The sequence below is a fragment of the Podarcis muralis genome, chromosome 15 (genome assembly GCF_964188315.1).
Source record: "Podarcis muralis chromosome 15, rPodMur119.hap1.1, whole genome shotgun sequence".
Classification (NCBI taxonomy): domain Eukaryota; kingdom Metazoa; phylum Chordata; class Lepidosauria; order Squamata; family Lacertidae; genus Podarcis; species Podarcis muralis.
The window spans coordinates 42,598,625-42,618,224 of NC_135669.1; the positions used below are offsets into that span (position 1 = coordinate 42,598,625).

The following is a 19,600-nucleotide window of genomic DNA, read 5'->3' on the forward strand; positions in this document are numbered from 1 at the left end:
GAGTTTTCCCGCCATTTCCCTTCCTCGCCCTCATGGCGGTGCCAGAATCTCAGGCTCAGAATGGTTCCCTTTAGAGAGCTGCCTTTTCTCTTCCCTGCAAGCATGGAGGGCCAAGGGAACGTTTCCAAGGTTAAAGCCTCTCAAGGGCTGCTGTCAAATAAGTGCATAAACACCCATTCCTTTGGGAATTGTTTTTCATGAGGATTCAAAAGGCTATTTCTCCCTCGCTTCCCGCCATGAGGGGTAGCTTACTTATTTATATACACTTGATCGTAAGAAAAAACCCTCAAAGTGGTTTACAAAAAGAAGCGAGACCCTCTGAGGTTGTTTTTTTAAAAAACAACCAAGCGGTGTATAGTTTTTATGAAATAATATTAATCAGTATGTGGAGGCATCTGCAAAGGCAGCTGGTCTTTCTAAATAGCTTCAGAATGAAATAAATAAATTCATTTAATTACCTCATGAGGAGTTTTAGGGCTCCCCTAAAGGATGGGTTAAAATTACCCTGCTGCACGAAACTACAAAATGGGGTTTTCCTAATTCTAGTTTCATGAGGATTCTCCCTTAGCCATTGAAAATGTATAGTGGCATTTCTTTTCTCCTGAGTTTCAATTCATTGACTTAAGGAACCGCTGAAATACGCTCAGTAGAGTTTAGTTTTCTGCACAATACATGTAACTTGGATGTGGTTTGAACATGAGGGCAGATACAACCTCAGGTGCTAGCCTGGTGGTTTTTTCCCCCTGCCTACAGCTTGACAGTTCAATACGAAATAAAGTGTACAATTTAAATGTAAAACAAATTTTCTTCATTCCTTTATTTGCCAGACAGTCCCTTTGGAATTTTATTCTGAAGAAGTCTTTAATAGGATCAAGGACACGACGGTGCTTCTTTCTGTATTGCCCAATTTCACATACTTCAACATCAGAAAATTCAGAGAAGTGCAAATTTCATAGGACAGCTGTCCTTCAACCTGTGATTGTTTCAGGAAGTGTGAATTAGGTTGTTCATTGAAGTGAAAACAAAAATGGGGGCCAGGAGATCAGAGAAGGTGTGGAGTCCATTTTCATTTGCAAGGTGTAGACTAAAAAAACAGCCAATTCGCTCCAACAAGAGGGCACAAACCTGGATGGATTTAAATAAGGATTAGGGAAATGGAGGATATCAATGGCTACGTTTTCCCTAAACTATCAGAAGCAGGATGCATCTGAATAAAGGTTGCTGGGAATCTCAGATGGGCAGAGTGTTTTTGCACTCATGTCCTGCTTTAGGGTTGGCCACTGTGAGAAGAAGATGCTGGACTAGATGGGCCTGATCCTGCGGCCAGGCTCTTCCTTGGTTCTTAGGCTGAGACTCTTCAACAGGAGACGGAATAATCCTTCATCTAAGGCAAGACTGTCAACACAAATCTGTAAATGACATGGAACTTGGGTCTGAGTCACGGCCTTAACGGTGGCCAGGCTGCTCCAGCTAAGCTCTTGCACTTCACGGCTTAAGGAACGTCGCTGTTAATGTGGCCCAAAGAATTCACCGCGTCTTCCTTGTGGCTTTCTCTCACTCACTGACTTCTGTCACGCAAGGGTATTTGCTCCTCCTCTGCTTCTGATGCCACCATGTTTGTCATCCCTTGTGATACCCAGCTCCATAGACGCTTCCCTGGAACAGGAAACAGAAGAAGGGGGAAGCATCTATCAAGCCTGTCCAGCAGGAACAGGCAAGTTCTCAAACAGATAAGCAGTTGTGCCCAGGCAAATGGGTTAGGAGCATAAGCTCTCAACTTTTCCCTTTTCTTGCGAGGAATCCTATTCAGAATAAGGGAATTTCCCTTTAAAAAAGGGAAACATTGACAGCTATGGTTAGGAGGGGCCACAGCTGGGCGGCAGAACACCTGCTTCGTATGTAGAATTCAGAGCCTGGCATCATCTCCTGAAATCTTTCTGCCTGTCACTGCATGCCCGCTGATGCTTGCGGTGTAAAATATGTATACTTTTGTCTGGAATGATGGTGCCTCAAAGAGTTTGCAGTAAAAGAGAGCCCGAATTGCATTTTCCTCATTGTTATTTTATGGTGTTCTTTCTCTTATTATAATAATAAAACACTTTAAAAAAAACACCAAAATGCCTGGCATCCCTTTGCCTGTTGCCAGGAGAGGTGCTGCTACTCATTTAGTAGATAATGTAGATGAAACAGTGGTCTGATTTACTATAAGGCAGTTCCGTATGCTGCTATGTCAACTCTTTGTTCAGAACCATGAGGACTAGAACCTTCTTTCATTTTTAGTGGAAATACTGCAGACGTCAATCCCTGACATCTCCTGATAGAATGATCAGGGAACAGGTGGTGGTTAAGACCTCTCTCTCTGCTATACCCTGGAGGGCCACTGCTGGTCAGAATATAGATGGGTTACATGGACAGATATATCAAGTCAGACTAAAGTCAGGTTCCTATGATCAGGGAATACGGGACTGAATATATCTCTCTATCTCTATCTCTATCTCTATCTCTATCTCTATCTCTATCTCTATCTCTATCTCTATCTCTATCTCTATCTCTAATCTATATATATCTGCCTTGTATACTTGACTCCTATTCAGCAGCATTTAATGCTGCAAGCAAGGAACTTTGAAATCTTTTTTTTCTGGGTCTACTAAAACTTTTTCTCAAAGGCGGAAACAACTCCAGTAAGTTTAGAGAGAGCGGGTATGACTTCAAAAATATTATTTTATTTTATTTTTATTTACTTTTTTTTTTTTTTGCCAGATGACTTCACACAGCTGCTGAATGGGCAGATATGAGACTTTCCCCTGGGACCAGTTTCCTGATTTGACATAGCAGCATCACCACCAGCTGGCATGGCCCTGTGGTGCTGTCCAATGACCTCTCGTGCCACAGAGGTTTCCCTGATGGTGCATTAATGGCTCTGAAGGCAGGAAGGTAAGCAAACCTTTTGAGTAATAGAAGGATGGGGAATTTGTGGCCATCCAAATTTTGTTGGACCACAATTTACACCACCCCGACCATGGGACATACTAACTGTGACTAACAGGAATTGGAGTTTAATAACATAAGGACGATCATAGGTTACCCATGTCTGGAGTTGGGTTTTGCTCTTTATTTACCTTTTGACACCATCTCACTGTGGTCTGAGTCTGTAGGATCCTCCTTGAGGGTTCCCAATTCTTTCTTCCAGTTATCCCAATCTACCTCTTCCACACTACAAAACACATACAAACACAAATGAACAATGAACTGCCTGAATCCCATCACTCAGCTTGGAGCAAATATACAGTCGACATATTGCGTAGCTGTGTAGATTTTTTGGCATAATTGTTTGTTTCCCCACTCTTGACATACATAGACGGAGCTGTATCAATACGTAACAAACTACAATAGAGAATCCACTTCAAGGCACCATTGTGCTGCATTGCACATTAGCCCAACCATAAGGTGCCCTATGGGTCTGCAACAGTGTGGGGCATGGCCAAACTCACCGGAAAAAATATCTCTTATCTTTCTCTTCTTCAGAGCCAATAGACAGCTGGCAACCAGATCTCTTGGGCTTCTGCCAATACCAAAGCCAGTTTTTCTCCAACTCCATAATAGCAATCGCTCTCTGTGGATGCAATAGAGGAAGAATGTACATCTCTTATGTGTGAATCCTTCGTCAGGCCTGAGCTAACAGACAGCTGTCAGAGTGGGATCAAGGGTTGGAGAGTGAGGAGCCAGGAATTTATGTATTTGTTTATTTTCAGCCATTGTATGCTGCACCCAATAGCTTTATTTTCCCCAAGCAATGAGCAATGGACTTGCCTGCAGCTTCCAAACGCCTTCACTGTGTCCAGAGAGTTTGGTGACCGTCTCGCTCATCAGGGCAATCAGCATGTTCAGAAGGAGGATGTAAGTCATGATGACATAGAAGAGAAGGAGGAGCATCACAAAGTAATTGAACTTCAGGTTCTCGTGAAACTCCAACTCCCCCATCCCAATGGTGAACTTGAACAGCTCCAGGGAAGTTTGCAGGAGCCCGGCATACTTGACTTGGTCTTTGTCATCACTGTTGACGAGGGAAGACCCATTCTGGACTGGCTGGGGAGGCTCCCCGGTAAGTATGACAAGGGCTGAAATGATAAATCAGAATATTGAAACCAAGAGGCCCTTAGAGACCTTGAAAATATCTCTTGTTTGTACCAGAATCCAGTCCCAAAATACAGGTAGAATTCTGGCTGCTGCCACCCATTCCAACGCTTCCTGCTGCGACAAGTAGAAGAGTTTGGATTTGATATCCCACCTTTCACTCCCTTTAAGGAGCCCCAAAGCGGCTAACATTCTCCTTTCCCTTCCTCCCCCACAACAAAGACTCTGTGAGGTGAGTGGGGCTGAGAGACTTCAAAGAAGTGTGACTGGCCCAAGGTCACCCAGCAGCTGCATGTGGAGGAGCGGAGACGCGAACTCTGTTCCCCAGATTACGAGACTACCGCTCTTAACCACTACACCACACTGGCTACACCACAACAGGTAGAGACTTACCTGTTGAAAAGCCAAAGAGGAAGATCAAATAGACCATTAGGAAATGGAAGACGTCCCGCAGAATAGCCTGGAACACAGAGCAGGATATAAGTGAATCAAGGGACCACAGCATGGTGTAGTGGATATGAGTATAGATATTAAGAATGGGAAGAGACCCAGGTTCAGATCTTTGCCCCGGCATGAAATTCAAGTGGATGAACTTGGACCTAAGAGCAGCGCCAGCCTCACAACTGAGGTGGCATGATTCCTACTAGGCCAGGAGAAGGAGGAGAAGGACTGGATTGAAACCAGACTTTGCTTTGCGAATACGCTAGCAGTTTTTATTGGACTGGTGTTCTACCAACCTTGTGTATCATGACAATGTAGATCCCAGTCTGCTGAAATCCTCGCATGTAATACAGCAGGTTTATCCAGCCGAGCAGGAGGGAGGAAACCATCCAAGGTACGTAATCTTCCAGCCCTGCAAGGTACATCACTGCCGAAACCAGCAGGGTCACTGACTGCAACAGCCTGTGAGAAAATGAGAGGGATGCAGAGATGATCCCTGCTTAGAGGTTTCCTTTACAAATAAGGCATGCAAAATCTGTTCAATATACCTTGCAGAATTCCACAAGGAAGCCAGAGGAGGCACCTTTGAGGCATAGAAGTGTCTCCTTGGCCTGCCTAACACACAAAAGCTAAGCCACGTGCCCCAGCTAAGCATGAATGAGTGAGAAAGGGGAAAATTGCAGCCTCTTCACTCCTCCCTCGGTCCAGAGCTAAGCCATGGCTTGAAGAATGCACTACGTCCAAAGCTGGGCTTGTGATTTGCACCCCCCCCCCCGCCGGACAAACCATGAGAGATGAAGCAAGAACAAACCACATTTAATGCTTGACTGCAAAAAATAAAAAACTCAAAGTGGTTTACGAAATGCAGGAAGCAATGCAATAATCAGTAAAAACGGTTGAAAACAACTATTTAAAATACTAATTAATAAATAATAAAATTCTCCTAGGATGCACACTTCTGTAGAGAAGTGCAGATTTCTTAGGAAGGCTGTACTGCAGGAGTCAACTCATATTCTTTCAGAAAGTGCAAATTGTTAAATACTGAAAATATTGAAATGTCTTGAAATACGAACTGAATCCATCAAAATTATTGTACATGACAGCAGGCTATGGTGGGAGAAATGGGGGGGGAGAGATTTTGTTGTGGATGTTTTTGTGAGCTTATACAAAACAAGGCAGGTATGGAAATCAAAGCTATCCCCTATAAAATGATGGATCCATCAAGGATTCTGTGTAGATTAGCCAAAGCGTCACTTGATTCTGGGCTTCCTTTCTCCTCTGCAAATGAAACAGGGAGAACTTTTGAATTGTAAACCACCTCCACCCATAAAGGCCTCTTGCCCACATGCCCCCCCCAACATACAGGAAAATCTCGATGTAGCCATCCTGAAGCAGACTTTTCAATGACAGGCGCCTTCTCCACAGGTAAATAGTCTAAAAAGCAAATTGACAGGAACACTCTTGTCAATACAGCAGCAATAGTGCAGTGGCAAATTCAGAAGCGCAAGATCCCTTCACGATAGTCACAACTAAGTCTACACAACCTTCTAAAATTATACAATGTTAATTAGTGATGCATTGCAATGATCAGTGCAGATACCCCGTGTCGCCTTTCAGCCAGGTGTACTGTTTTCTATGTATATACACAGGCATACTGTGTATATACACCCTTTCATACTGATGGAACAACCCTTGGACTCTGGAGACAGGAGTCCTTCTGAGACCCTGCTGCAGAAATACAGTGGTACCTCAGGTTACATATGCTTCAGGTTACATATGCTTCAGGTTACAGACTCCGCTAACCCAGAAATAGTACCTCGGGTTAAGAACTTTGCTTCAGGATGAGAACAGAAATCGTGCGGCGGTGGCAGGAGGCCCCATTAGCTAAAGTGGTGCTTCAGGTTAAGAACAGTTTCAGGTTAAGAACGGACCTCTGGAACGAATTAAGTACTTAACCTGAGGTACCACTGTAATAAGGTGTATTTGCCCCTCCCCCGATTACCATAGCTGTCAACGTTTCCCTTTTTTAAGGAAAATTCCCTTATTCCGAATAGGATTCCTCGCAAGAAAAGGGAAAAGTTGACAACTATGCCCTTGACCCTAGACCACTACACTTCTGTAGAGCAGGTTGAACCATCTGGTGGTGGTAGAAAAAGAAATCACTGAGCAGTAAATGGGTAAGCAGCTGAGTGGGTATTTATTTACAAGCTTACTCGCCTGCCCCTCTAGTGTGGAGACGAACAACTATCTATCTATCTATCTATCTATCTATCTATCTATCTATCTATCTAAAGAGTGTTTTAAAGGTGATTTGACCAGAAGGATGACTGCCCTTGGTATGTGCTTTCACTCATCCCAGGTTCACCTCTGGGCAATAAAATCCTGCAAAACCTAGTGACTAATCTGTGTCTCCTAAGGAAGCAGAATGTTGGAAAGATTCCAGAAAGACAAAAGGAAGGATTTGTTCACACAGCTCAGAGCTCAATTGGCCACCAATTTGGGTGGCTTTAAAAGAGGATTAGATCAATTAACGGGGGAGGGAATTATCCGTGACTACTAGTCACAATGGCTGTGTCCTCCTTCCTCTGTTGCAGGCAGTGTAGTGTAGTGGTTAAGAGCGGTAGTCTTGTAATCTGGTGAACCGGGTTCGCTTCCCTGCTCCTCCACCTGCAGCTGCTGGGTGACCTTGGGCCAGTCACACTTCTTTGAAGTCTCTCAGCCCCACTCACCTCACAGAGTGTTTGTTGTGGGGGAGGAAGGGAAAGGAGAATGTTAGCCGCTTTGAGACTCCTTAAAGGGAGTGAAAGGCGGGATATCAAATCCAAACTCTTCTTCTTCAGTGTGCTTCTGAAATCCAGTTATTGGGAATCTCAGGTTGGCTCTTGCACTCAGGACCCAACTGCAGGCTTCCTACTGGGGAATCTGGTTGATTAAAAAGGCTCCTCCTTCACAATGTATTAAACCATCCTAATGGTTCGCCACTTTCTATCCTCACCCCAGATTTTCAACTGATTCGACTGCAGCCTTGTGTTTCAGCACTGGGCAGGCAGCCATAGGAGACAAGGAATTGCATGTATGCAACTGAGCTGTTGCATAATGAAGACATGGTTTATAAGCCAACAACAAACCAAAGCTATACATTGTGTTTGCTTGGCAGAAAAATCAGTCTGTTGTGGTCAGCTCATATGTCCAAACTAGCTATAGTTTGGCTCAACAAACCATGGTTATGTGCAAACCAGGGTAGTGTATATATTTTGTTAAATTTTGTTAAAATGAAATATTTGGTGCTCTTAATTTCTGCAGCCAGTCCTATTTTCTGCCGGCTTTCTGTAGCCAAGCTAAGATGCAATCAATCAATCAATCAATCAATCAATCAATCAATCAATCAATCAAACACATCCCAAACAGCAGCAGGAAGAGCAGGAAGAGTATGTTGTACCTGAGCAAAAAGGAGATACACGCCTCCGATTAAGACAATGACCTGGCCAATGAGCCACACTACGTCTCCAGCAGCATTTGACACCGGAAAAGGAGGCTGGGATGATACAAGAAAAAAGAAAGGGGAGGTACATAAGTAACTGAGGAAGATAAAAGCAGTGACAATCAGCTGATTGTCAGGGCTTGCAAAGTGCTACACAGGACTCTGCTGGCACTGACCACCCTTGCCCTACATCTGCCACCCTTGCCCTACATCATGTATGGGCAGGTGGGTGCGGCTTAGCCCAAAAGGGCCTTGTAGAACAAACAGGGAGCTTCCACACTTCTGCCCTAGAGAGCCACCCTCCTCCTCTCTCTGCCTCCCTCTCTGTATCCCCCAAGCCCCAAAGCTGCTGTTACCTTCCCCTCCAGAGGCTGGTGATAAGCAACAGCTGAGAACACTGACATGAACAGCACATAGGAGAAAAAACTGATGTAAAATCTCATGGCAGCAAAGGAGTCCCATTTGCTTTGAAGAAGCTTGTTTATGGGTTCCAGGACCACCATCTTGTACCGCTTCTGTATGTAGGAGAAGAAAGAAAGAAAGAAAGAAAGAAAGAAAGAAAGAAAGAAAGAAAGAAAGAAAATAATTCATTGATTCAGCCCCTAGCCCTGCTCCAAGTTGCACAAAACCACAGCTTCTTCAGCCTGCAAACAGGTTGGCTGAATAAACTGTGGTTTTGCGCAACGAAGAGGCCTATACTGGTGTGTGTTTCTTTACTTAAAGGTATTAAACTGCTTAATTATCTAAAATGTACTAAGTCATGTACAACAGTGCAAAACAGCATAAGAATGCCAAAACAATGCCATTAAAACAGAGATAAATAAACCTAATGGTACAGTGTTCATTCTTATAGACAGGAAAAACATGCAAATCTTTACAAGAAGTCAGCAGTGCATAATTCATAGTGCTTCAGCTATGGCACTGAGAAGGGGAACAGCAGAAAATGTTGGGGCTCGTGTCCATTTGTGGGTCACCGTCCTGTGATATTCTGTAGGGCATGATGCTATGGATAACATTTTCCAGGCTAATCCCGTATTTTATATTACAGCTTTTTATGGGGAGAAGCCATCGATCAGGGTAACCTATTTCGTTTTCCCAAAATAAGTATCCACAAAGGCACCAAATCAAGACTCTCTAAGGCAAGAGTAGCCCTCCTGAATTAGGTTAATGGTCCATCTAGTTCCACACGGTGACCAACCAGGTGCCTATGGGAAGACCACAAAAAATTATTCTTGTGGAGACTTCTTCAAGAACATAAGGGGCCTGTGTAAACTTTTTTTTTTTTTAATGATGGGTGCAGAGCACTGAAAAGAAAACAAAGATGGCACCAAGAAAATCTCCTGAAGAGAGAAGCCTAGATGTAGAGAGAACTGAAGGATCTCCCTTAGGGATTATTTTGAAGCAGATCATCTCACCGGAGTATCGCTGCTGTAGGCAAGAATGTCCAACACAGAGTTCTCCTCATAGCTGTCAATGGAGGTCAGGTCATAGAGAGAGATGTGGACAGGCCCATAAGTCCATTCAGTGAACTTTCGCGAAAGGTGACGGTACTGCGGGTCTTTGATTTCACGGTGAATAATGTTTTTGAAGATCTAGGAAGGACAGAAAAGGGGGAGGAATCTTCTTTGAGTTTTGCCTTCCAACATTTATAAATAGTTAGACAGCATCTGAGGCCCTTCTTTGTGTGCTCCCTCGATGAGAGATCTGGAGGGTGACAACATGAAAATGGGCCTTTTCTTTGGTGGCTCCCCATTTGTGGAATGCTCTCCTCAGGTAGGCCTGCCTGGCACCTTCATCACACACCTTTAACCACTCGGTGAAAACATTTCTCTTCAACCAGGCCTTTGGCTGATTAAACAATCTATGGCCTTTTAAATGTGCCGGAGGGGGGGGTATTGCTTTTTCCGTTGTTATATTATGTATTTTGTGTATTTTGTGCATGAATGGTGGTATAAACAACAACAACAACACAGACCAACAACTCCTCAGTGTTCTGCTGGCATGTCTTCTCCAGAGTGACCTTAGGAGCCCATCCTGAGTGCCTGACTTAAATCCTTCCACTCTGATTGGCTCCAGTCAGCACAAAGCGTGGGAATACTTCTTCTCAGTGGCTAAAAAGTTCCCATTTCGTGCTGATTGGCAGCTCTGGGATACTGAAGAAGACGACACTGGTAGCCTGCTATAATGGGTATTTGACCCCCTGTGACCCCCAGACCAAAACATCTCTGCCAGTAAGGGGTGTGGCTTAGAAAGAGTTCCAAGGGCTGGGAACTGCCTGCATCCTGGGCCTGAGCCTCCCCATCCCTGGGACATGATATTCAAGTTTCTGCACTGTAATGGAGTTGTGAAATCATGTATCCCCGGGTACAAATCTTCTTAAGTTGTCTTCTGCAAGTTGCCCTCTCAGTCTCAGCCTCCTAGCTGGAGGTTGACACAGCCACTTCCGCCCTACAGAGAAGGTGGGGTTGCGGGCTTCATGGCCCAGCCCACATGCGATTAGAAGGATTCCCAGCCGTGTCACTCCCTGGCCAGCCAATCGGCTGGCTCTGGGGGCGTGGCCTGCCCTATTTAAGGCAGGACGCGGCCGGGGATCTCCCTCTTTGCCACCTGCAAGCTGTTCCGGTTCTGGAGATTGACAACACTGACCTATCTTGTGTGGTCTGAATCTCTGCTAGCATGACATGAAGATGCCGCCTTCCAGATATTGTTGGACTTCCATCTCCATGTAGCCAGTGTAGCCAACAGCCAGGAGAATGATGGGAGCTGGAATCCAACAACATCTTGGAAGGTCACAGGTTCCTAAGCTCAGAAATACAATTTATGATAAGCTCCCAACTGAGCTACCTCAATCTTTCCAGTCTTGACTGCCAGGGTCAAAGGGTTCAAGCCTTTCCTGTTGATTAATTCCTCCAGTTTCTGGCTCAGGTTGAGCGTAGCACTGTGCATCAGGATCTTGTTGTACATCCCAATCACCAGCTCCCTGTTCTTCTCATCCGCATCATCGGCCGCCATCACCAAGGCATGGAGGACTGTGTTGCCGAGGGAATCCCGCTCTGCCAGGCTGGCCTTCTGATGAGGGTTATCCAGGAGATACCTGATCACTTCTGGTTGGTTGGTGCAAGCAGCTAAGGAGAGGGGAAGCTCACCTGGAGGAGGAAGGAGATAAACGGAAGCAAAGCTGGGAGAGGAATGGCTGCTTTTGGCACAAGTTACAAAAACGAGCACCCACTTCAAGAATCTGTGACAGCAGACTTTAGGCACACAGTATCAACCTACCAAAGTAGAAGCATGCCCCTTTATCCTGCTGGTGGAAGAACTTTCCACAGGCCTTGGCATGGACATCAGCGCCGTTCTCCACCAGGAGCTTGATCAGATCTAGATTCCTCTCCTCAATGGCAATGTGGAGTGCTGTGTGGCCTAGCAGAACAAAAATGGCATGAAAGAAAATCATTAAAGAAGTCAAACGTAGAAAACAAGCATGTTCTCCTGCGCCTGAGTGGAGGAGTTCTTTTTTTAATGCTGTCTCCCCACCCCAAGGTCCTCACCTTTATAGAAGCTATCCTTACAAGCTACGTTGATCAGAGGCCTTGGGTTCTTGGTCTCCTTGTCTATCTTCAACAGCAAAGGGATGGTGGGGTTTGTCCCATCTTTTAAATTCAGCAAGGCCTTCATCAAGCAGGTCTTGCCCGTTTCTCCATCTGGAAGAGAAGGGATTTCCATCCTTTCTTTGGAGAAGTGCATTTCTTTTTTCTAATAAGGACAGCGTATAGGGCCATTCAAGTCTATCAAATGCTTTAAGAATATCCAAGGAAAGGGGTGCAGGAGGTGTATCTTATAATGTCTTCTGAGAAGAGCTGGATCCTAGGCTAAGGATCCTGTTCCAAAGTATTCTAGAAAGCGAGAGGATCCCTGAATCTTGGAAATTGTCTCAAGTTTCCGTCATATTGAAACACAGCTGAACTGTGTTCCTATAGGTCAAAAGCACTAGTTGAGCAAGATGAAAATATTTAATATGCGATCTAGGAACAGAGATAAATAATTTCCTCACAAAATAGGTGCATAAAGATCAAGCAGACTTCAAGAACATAGATGCTTTAAATTTGCATATGTATTGTGAATTCTGAATTAATCAAGCTTGCATTTGTGAATCAAATGGAACTTCTCTGTCATTTCTCCTCTTGCCCATTATGCGCTCCCTCATCTTTTTCACCAGAAATACCAGGTATTGAACCAGAGACCTTCTGCAATCAAAGCAGATAACTGTGCTATGGGCTTTTATGATTTCCTCTACTACAGATTTCCCCAACCTGTGGGGCTGAAAACCCAAACAGGTTTGAAATCCTGCGTAAGGTCCAACATTCAGTTGACAGTAAATTGATGGGTCAACATAGCAAATAAATTTGGATTTGTGGCGTGCCATACCAAAAATGATGGGAACCACCAATCTACTCTATAGTTTGGGAAAGTTTGTCTTTTCTCTATGTGCTTGTACCCCCCCCCCCTTAAAATAACGTAGCCAACTTTTGTATGTTGTTCCCTGAGACCAAAGAGCAGGTTTTTGTCTATGTTCAGATACTGTTGAACACCATTTTGAATCAGGTGTAACAGAATATACATTTCAAAACTGCACTGATTTTAAGCAATTTTTGCATGATGGTTCATGAGATCATAGAGCAGGTTTGGGCCTAAGTCTGGATACAATTGGATCAAGGTGGAAGACTAACAATTCAAAACTGCACTGATTTTAACCACTTCTTTTTTTTTACTTCTTTTTTTTTTACAATTCCGAAGAAACGCCAGATGTGAATGTTAGTTAGTTAAAAACAACACAACTTCCCTGAGAAAATAATGTGATTTAGTACAGTGGTACCTCAGCTTAAGTATTTGATTCGTTCCGGAGGTCCGTACTTAACCTGAAGCACCACTTTAGCTAATGGGGCCTCCTGCTGCTGCCGCACCGCCGGAGCACGATTTCTGTTCTCATCCTGAAGCAAAGTTCTTAACCCGAGGTACTATTTCTGGGTTAGCGGAGTCTGTAACCTGAAGCGTATGTAACCTGAAGTGTACGTAACCCGAGGTACCACTGTAAATCACATTTCTCCACTCCAAACATCACTATCTGTCCTCTGCACTCTGATGGTCCTCATCAATCTTGCAAATAGTTCTGTGAAGCTTGCCTATTCTTACATCAGGAAGAAGGTTTTTTTAACAAAAACTCTAGCTCTCGGGCTCGGGCCTACCTGTGTACTCAGAGTTGGTAAGAAATTTGCCGGTTTTTCGCAAATAGTCCCCCAGTCCTTCCAGCTCCTCAGGGTTCCCCCTCACGATAGCACCAAAGAGGCGGCTCTTGTTAAAAGTATTCTCTTTACTGTGGAGGGGAAAAGCAGAATGAACAAAGACCACATCTGCAGTATACATTTTAAGCAGTATTGTACTCCTTTAAACAGTCTGGGTACTGTCATTTGTTAAGGATGTATTATTAGGATACCCTAGTTCCCTTCGCAGGCTTATATTTTCCAGAGTTTTCTTAGAAGAGGAGCTAATTGCTAAAGCTCTCAGGGGGTTGTAGCTTTATTAAGCATCTCCTGATTCTCGGAACCTTTAGCAAATGATGGTTCCTGGGATTCTTTGAGGAAATCCGTAGCTGTTAAGGTGGTGTTATAATGCTTCATAGTGCAAAGGTAACCTACATCCCTCTTTAGGCAGAATATAGTCCAGGAAGGACCATTCCCCAGTGGTAGAGGCTCCAGCTCTGGTTGCAGAAGGTCCCAAGTTAAATCCATGGAAACTTCTCCAAGCAGAGCTGGGAGTGACTCTGAAATTCCAAAACAAAAAAATTCCTTCCAGTAGCACCTTAAAGACCAACTAAGTTAGTTCTTGGTATGAGCTTTCGTGTGCATGCACACTTCTTCAGATAAGCTCATACCAAGAACTAACTTAGTTGGTCTTTAAGGTGCTACTGGAAGGAATTTTTTTGTTTTGACTATGGCAGACCAACACAGCTACCCATCTGTAACTGGAACTATGGAAGGCACCACATTGAGCCGCATGAAATGGAAGTCCATCAACCTCACCAAGAAACTTGCACACTATATAGAAGGATCTGGCAACTTCTGTTTCAGTGTATCTGAAGAAGTGTGCATGCACACGAAAGCTCATACCAAGAACTAACTTAGTTGGTCTTTAAGGTGCTACTGGAAGGAATTTTTTTGTTTTGACTATGGCAGACCAACACGGCTACCCATCTGTATCTGAAATTCCAAAGAGCCTCTGTAGACCAGTGGTGGTGAGGCAAATGGTGGTGTCAAGAGATGAACTTCTAGGCCTTATAGACAAGTGGACAAATCACTTGTTCCAGAAGGCGTTCACCAAAGAGCTCTTGAAGCGTTCAAATATGAAATTGCTGATCTTCTGACAAAAATCCATAAAATCAGCCTCCATATCTGGGCGCTGGAAAGTGACCAATATAACACCCATTTTTTTTTAGAAATGGACCTCTGGGAATTAACACGGGGGAAATGGTGGAAAGCATGATTAAAGATAGAATGACCAAGCATATAGATGATCTGGTATTTCTGAAGAAGACATAAGCATGGCTTCCACAAAGGTAAGTCCTGTCAAATTAACCTTTCAGAGCTCTTGGAGAGTGTCAACAAAGATATGGCTAGGAGCTCATCAGCCAGCAGGACCAATAGTCAGACATGATGGGATTTATTGTCCACCAACTTCCAGAGGCCCACAGATGTCCCGCATCCCTGCAGTAGATGGGTTGACTCCTGAAGGCAGCTGCTTACCTCAGATTGGGAGGAATCTTAATCCTAATCTTTGGAGATGGTGAACGTTCCGTCTCATAGGAGGTTTCCATGGGCCGCGGCTCTCCTTTCCCCCCAACTGCCTTCTTCTCCCTTGCCTCCACATTGTCCAAGGTGCCATCATCTATCTCCAGTATTGGTAAGTTATGCATCACGCCACTGAAAGTGCTGGCAAGAGAATAGAGCACCACAAGAAGGTTTATTTGATTTACAGCAAATAGATTGAATGGATCCTAGCTCTCGGGATTACGAAGAAAAGTGCATTCCAAAAAGGTCTGGCACATTCAGAGGTCCAGAAGCATGGAACTGCGCATAACAGAAGATGTTTACGGAACCTTAAATCCTTAAAAGCCATCTCCATCTGCACAAACTAGCCTTAAGCATTAAGATCCTCACTGTAAGCTATGAACCTGAAACTCCCTGGTTAAAATCTGCCATTCACATGCCAAGGGCGCTGTGAAAGTCCCCATCTCCAGTAACTTGTGCGTGCTGCAATGAAATGTTGCGGTGTGTCCTTACCACCTCACAGGAATGCTCATTTTCAGGGTTCAAGCCAGCCATTAGCTCAAAGATAATTGCCCACCATCCACAACCTGAGTTTTCTCTTTTTCTTTTCCAATTGATATTGAACACCCGTGGCTACTGAGTATGCTCAGTCCTTGACTGCTGGGGTGAGGGTCTTCCCCTTAAGTGTGTGGGGTTTTTTAATGGACTTCTACTACTCTTGGGTTAATGGAAATTAGATGTTGGGAAGTGTGATTTAGGCAGATTCACCTTTAAGGCCAAATCTGCACTATACATTGAAATCCCAATGATGCATATAAAGTGCATTGCCTATACATTACTACATATTTAAAGCACTATGATACCAATCTGAACAGCTGTGGTTTTCCCCCAAAGAGTCCTGGGAACTACAGTTTGTTAAGGATGCCAAGAATCGTTAAAGGTGTAAAGGGACCCCTGACCATTAGGTTCAGTCGTGGCCGACTCTGGGGTTGTGCCGCTCATCTCGCTTTATTGGCTGAGGGAGCCAGCGTACAGCTTCCGGGTCATGTGGCCAGCATGACGAAGCTGCTTCTGATGAACCAGAGCAGCACATGGAAACACTGTTTACCTTCCCACCGGAGCGGTACCTATTTATCTACTTGCACTTTGACGTGCTTTTGAACTGCTAGGTTGGCAGGAGCAGGGACCGAGCAATGGGAGCTCACCCCATCGCGGGGATTCGAACCGCCGACCTTCTGATCAGCAAGTCCTAGGCTCTGTGGTTTAACCCACAGTGCCACCCGTGTTAGGAGATGCCTATTCCTCTCATAGTGCTACGATTCCCAGAGTGCTTTAACATCAATCCGTCTTCCCAGGGAACTTTGGGAATTGAAGCTTTTTGAGGAGAACAGGGGTCTCGCAACAACTCCCAGTCACTCCTAATAAACTACACTTCCCAGAAGTCTTTGGGAGAAGCCATGACTGCTTAAAGTGCTCTGGTGCTGCTTTAAATGTGCAAGGTAGAGGGAGCTTAAAGGCGAACTGTCTCTTGATTTCTCCCCCATTCCAAATGAGACGGATTGTTCTTTTTTTTTGTTTGGCAGCCCTGTGAACTGCGTAACAACATTTTGATTCTCAACTGCTTCGTCTTTTTGCTGAGCAATGCTTTGAGAGCCATCTGCAACGGCAAGCTCCTGACACACTCAGACAGAAACTAGGAAGATGATGCGGCTGAGGGCGTTGCCTCCCGAGATGCAGGACCTAACGGAGTTACAAGACAACGGCAGCATTCATTATCAAGAGTGCCTCATGTCACATGCCTGCTGAAAGGGTGTGAGGCTTCAGATATAATTGCAGCGAGCAGGGAAAACGGGGGGGGGGGGGGGGCTAGGAGGCTTTTCATGTGAGCCGCACAATCTGATGTTGTGATGACCCCCGGACTTTAAAAAGAGGGTTAAACAAATTCACCAAGGATGAGACTATCAGTGTCTACTAGTAGCCACAATGGCTATATTCTCCTTCCACTGCTGGAGACCTCTCTGAATACCAGTTCATGGGAACTACAAGGAGGGAGAGTTGCTGTTACGCTCAAGTCCCACTTATGGGATTCCCACTGGGGGCAGCTGGTTGTCCACTGTGGGAACAGGATGCTGGCCTGATGCAACAACTGATGTTCTTAACCTCTTTCAAGCGCTCCAGGGCTCAACTGTGGAACCTGAGAGGCTCAAAAGAGCTTTTTTTACAACTATGTGCTGCTTCATCATCATCACCATCATCATCATCACTGAACTGTACCTGGAGCTTTAGGAAGAAAAGAGGTACTGCATGACAGGCATAAATCTGACACATTCAGTGTAAACATGCGCACACAGAGAAACCGTTGCTTCACCTCTAGGCCAATTTTCCACCCGAAACTCAATGTTTTCAGTAATCTCTTTTCTAAAGAAAAGGAAAAAAATCAGCCAGAAATATATGCCACTCCTGATTTCAAAGGTCACACCCTAATCTCAGACATGTGGGTGTGGGCATACAGCTTAGATTACTCCATGGCATGGGAAGGGCATTCTGCACTGGCTCTGAAACACTCTCATTATTTGCCTGAAAATAGCCAGACTTATGCTTGGAATTTAAAAATGGTCTCATAGCACAATAAGGGGGTGGGGGTGGAGGGAGAACATTTTTCAGTCGCCACGGTCCACCTTCTGGAGACCCCCTTGCAGTGGTGGGTGTGGCCCGGCGTAAAAGTAAGCAGAGCAACAGATGCAAATCTTCTCTTTGCAAAGGAAGCTGCATGTTTCCCACAATAGAAAAGTCAGAGGCTTTTGCATGCATATACCTCTATCTAGGCAACTAAGAGGCATTATGATAGTTCAAGGAGGGTGTGGCCTGGGAGGCTCCTGGGGGCCACATTGAAAGACACGGGGGGCCACATTCACATCCCTGAGGTTCCCCATCCCTGCCACAGACTGGGGACTTTCCCTGGATTAAATTAAGCTCTGCATGTTTAGTTATAGGCGAGGCTTGTTGGGGAGGGGAAAGGAGAAGGAAATAATGGTTTATAATGTACTTACTCCACAAAGAGGTTCCACCCGGTCTCAGTGCACAGGTCTCCTTTATCCTGCCGAGCAAACGATGACCCGCAAATGCCAGCAATATTTCAAATGTCAGGCTTTTTGGATTCACAGCCCCTCCGCTGTTGGGCTGCAGATGCTGATTCTTCTGTTTAAAAGGAATTAAAAGGAAAGAAAAGCAACCTTGGCTTTCATCACTTGCACACCAGCAAAAGATCCATTTCCCCCCCGGCACAGCATTTGTTCCACCCAACCCGATGCAGAACCTGCCGCGTTCTGAAAACTCGTAGCTACTTGCAGACGGTTATGTCGGAGGCAATCTAGAGGAAGTGGTTACTATCGACTGCCTGTTCCCATAAAGAGAATGACAATTGCATTTAGAAGACTGATGGGTGTGGGAATCGTTCCACGTTTCAGAGATGGCGGAATATTGCTAATATCTGTCTGCTTGCCTCCTGCCAAGGCGGAGAAACAGAGTCACGCAAGGCCCCCGTTGAGAATAAGATTTCCTCCTTTTTTGTTAGTTCCCCTTTTTTTATGCTTGTGGTTTCACCACTCGTGCACATCACAAGTTATCTGGAAATGCCACCCTTTGGGCGGAAAGGCACCAGGCACAGCTACACTCACTGCCAGACCTACTTATTGAGAAAGTAAGTGTGCTTTCCTTCATGCTGATAAATTGAGATGAAAACATGAAAAACACATCCCCTCTCCCCTAAGTCAAGAGGCCCGGTCCTACTGTTGGGCAGAGTGAGGCAGATGGGGAGGGAGGAATGACTGACACATGGTGCATTGAGAAGAGGCGGGTTCAAACGACCAATCTTTTAAAAGTGGGCAGGGTTAATTATAAATAACTATAAATGTGATTTTTTCATTTCACGTATGAATCTCCTCCTGGGAAACAGCTCAAAGTGATTCAACGATTTAAAAAACCCCCACTGATAATGTTTTTAGTGGAAATTTCAGGTTCAGACTGGTCTAAAAAATAAATAAATCTTCACTATGAAAACTTGTTCAAACAGAAAAAGTCTTGTGTTCTCTGCATGCCACGCAGAAAATTTTACAATTTAAAGTGATTTTAAAAACACTTTGAAGAAACATCTCTGGGCAGGTAAGAGAGGCAGGTGAAGGTCACCTGATCTCCAACAGCTAAATTTAGCATCAAACAATAACTGTTTCCGGTCTGAAAAAAAGGGACTGTTGTAGCAACAGATCTCTGTTGCTTGACTCCTTATGAGAAAAGCAGTTGAAATTCATGGCTGGTTCCTCAGGTGCTCTGCTTTGGCTGCAGAAGGTGCGACTCAGCGTTGAGAAGTCACAGGTAGGACAGGTGGACTGGACTGTCTGCATCTGGGATCTGAGAGGGTCCAGGAACCCCATAGACTGAAATGCAGGTTTCCTGACTTTGCAACAGGGTTGTTTTCAGTGGCTGCCAACTATCATCATCATCACCAATAATAAATAATAATAATAGATGTGGTTTTGTCCGAAATTTAGCCGCCGAAGCTGTTCTATAAAGGTAATTTCCCCTCTTGCATGTCAAGAGGGTGTTAAATACACTGGAGCAGGGCCAAGGGAAGAAACTGGCAACCCAGGCTGCTCCTGAATCTGCTTGCCTCCCAAACACCCTCATGCCAATCAGGCAGAAGTCCAACTGGCAAAGCTATATCTAGAGA

At 44.8% G+C, this 19,600-nt stretch overlaps 1 protein-coding gene across 4 annotated transcripts; it reads right to left on the bottom strand.

The window, feature by feature from the left end:
• Nucleotides 1-742: 742 nt before the first annotated feature.
• LOC114585507 (transient receptor potential cation channel subfamily V member 2-like) lies at nucleotides 743-18,621 on the bottom strand. 4 transcript variants are annotated; one of them, XM_077919402.1, is made up of 17 exons: nucleotides 17,925-18,621; nucleotides 17,243-17,292; nucleotides 14,851-15,036; nucleotides 13,297-13,424; nucleotides 11,602-11,754; nucleotides 11,333-11,473; nucleotides 10,901-11,202; nucleotides 9,472-9,648; nucleotides 8,413-8,571; nucleotides 8,015-8,110; nucleotides 5,939-6,009; nucleotides 4,872-5,037; nucleotides 4,528-4,594; nucleotides 3,811-4,118; nucleotides 3,492-3,613; nucleotides 3,120-3,214; nucleotides 743-1,656 (listed from the first exon to the last, which is right to left on the bottom strand). In XM_077919402.1, the coding sequence occupies exons 3-17, from the start codon at nucleotides 15,018-15,020 to the stop codon at nucleotides 1,559-1,561; spliced, it is 2,253 nt and encodes a 750-aa protein (XP_077775528.1). In that variant the 5' UTR covers nucleotides 15,021-15,036; nucleotides 17,243-17,292; nucleotides 17,925-18,621; the 3' UTR covers nucleotides 743-1,558. The 4 variants fall into 4 exon arrangements, with proteins under 4 accessions (XP_077775528.1, XP_077775527.1, XP_028564080.2 ...); XM_077919401.1 differs by having other exon boundaries at nucleotides 17,149-17,292; nucleotides 17,925-18,620; XM_028708247.2 differs by lacking the exon at nucleotides 17,243-17,292 and having other exon boundaries at nucleotides 17,925-18,618.
• Between the last annotated feature and the right edge of the window lie 979 nt (nucleotides 18,622-19,600).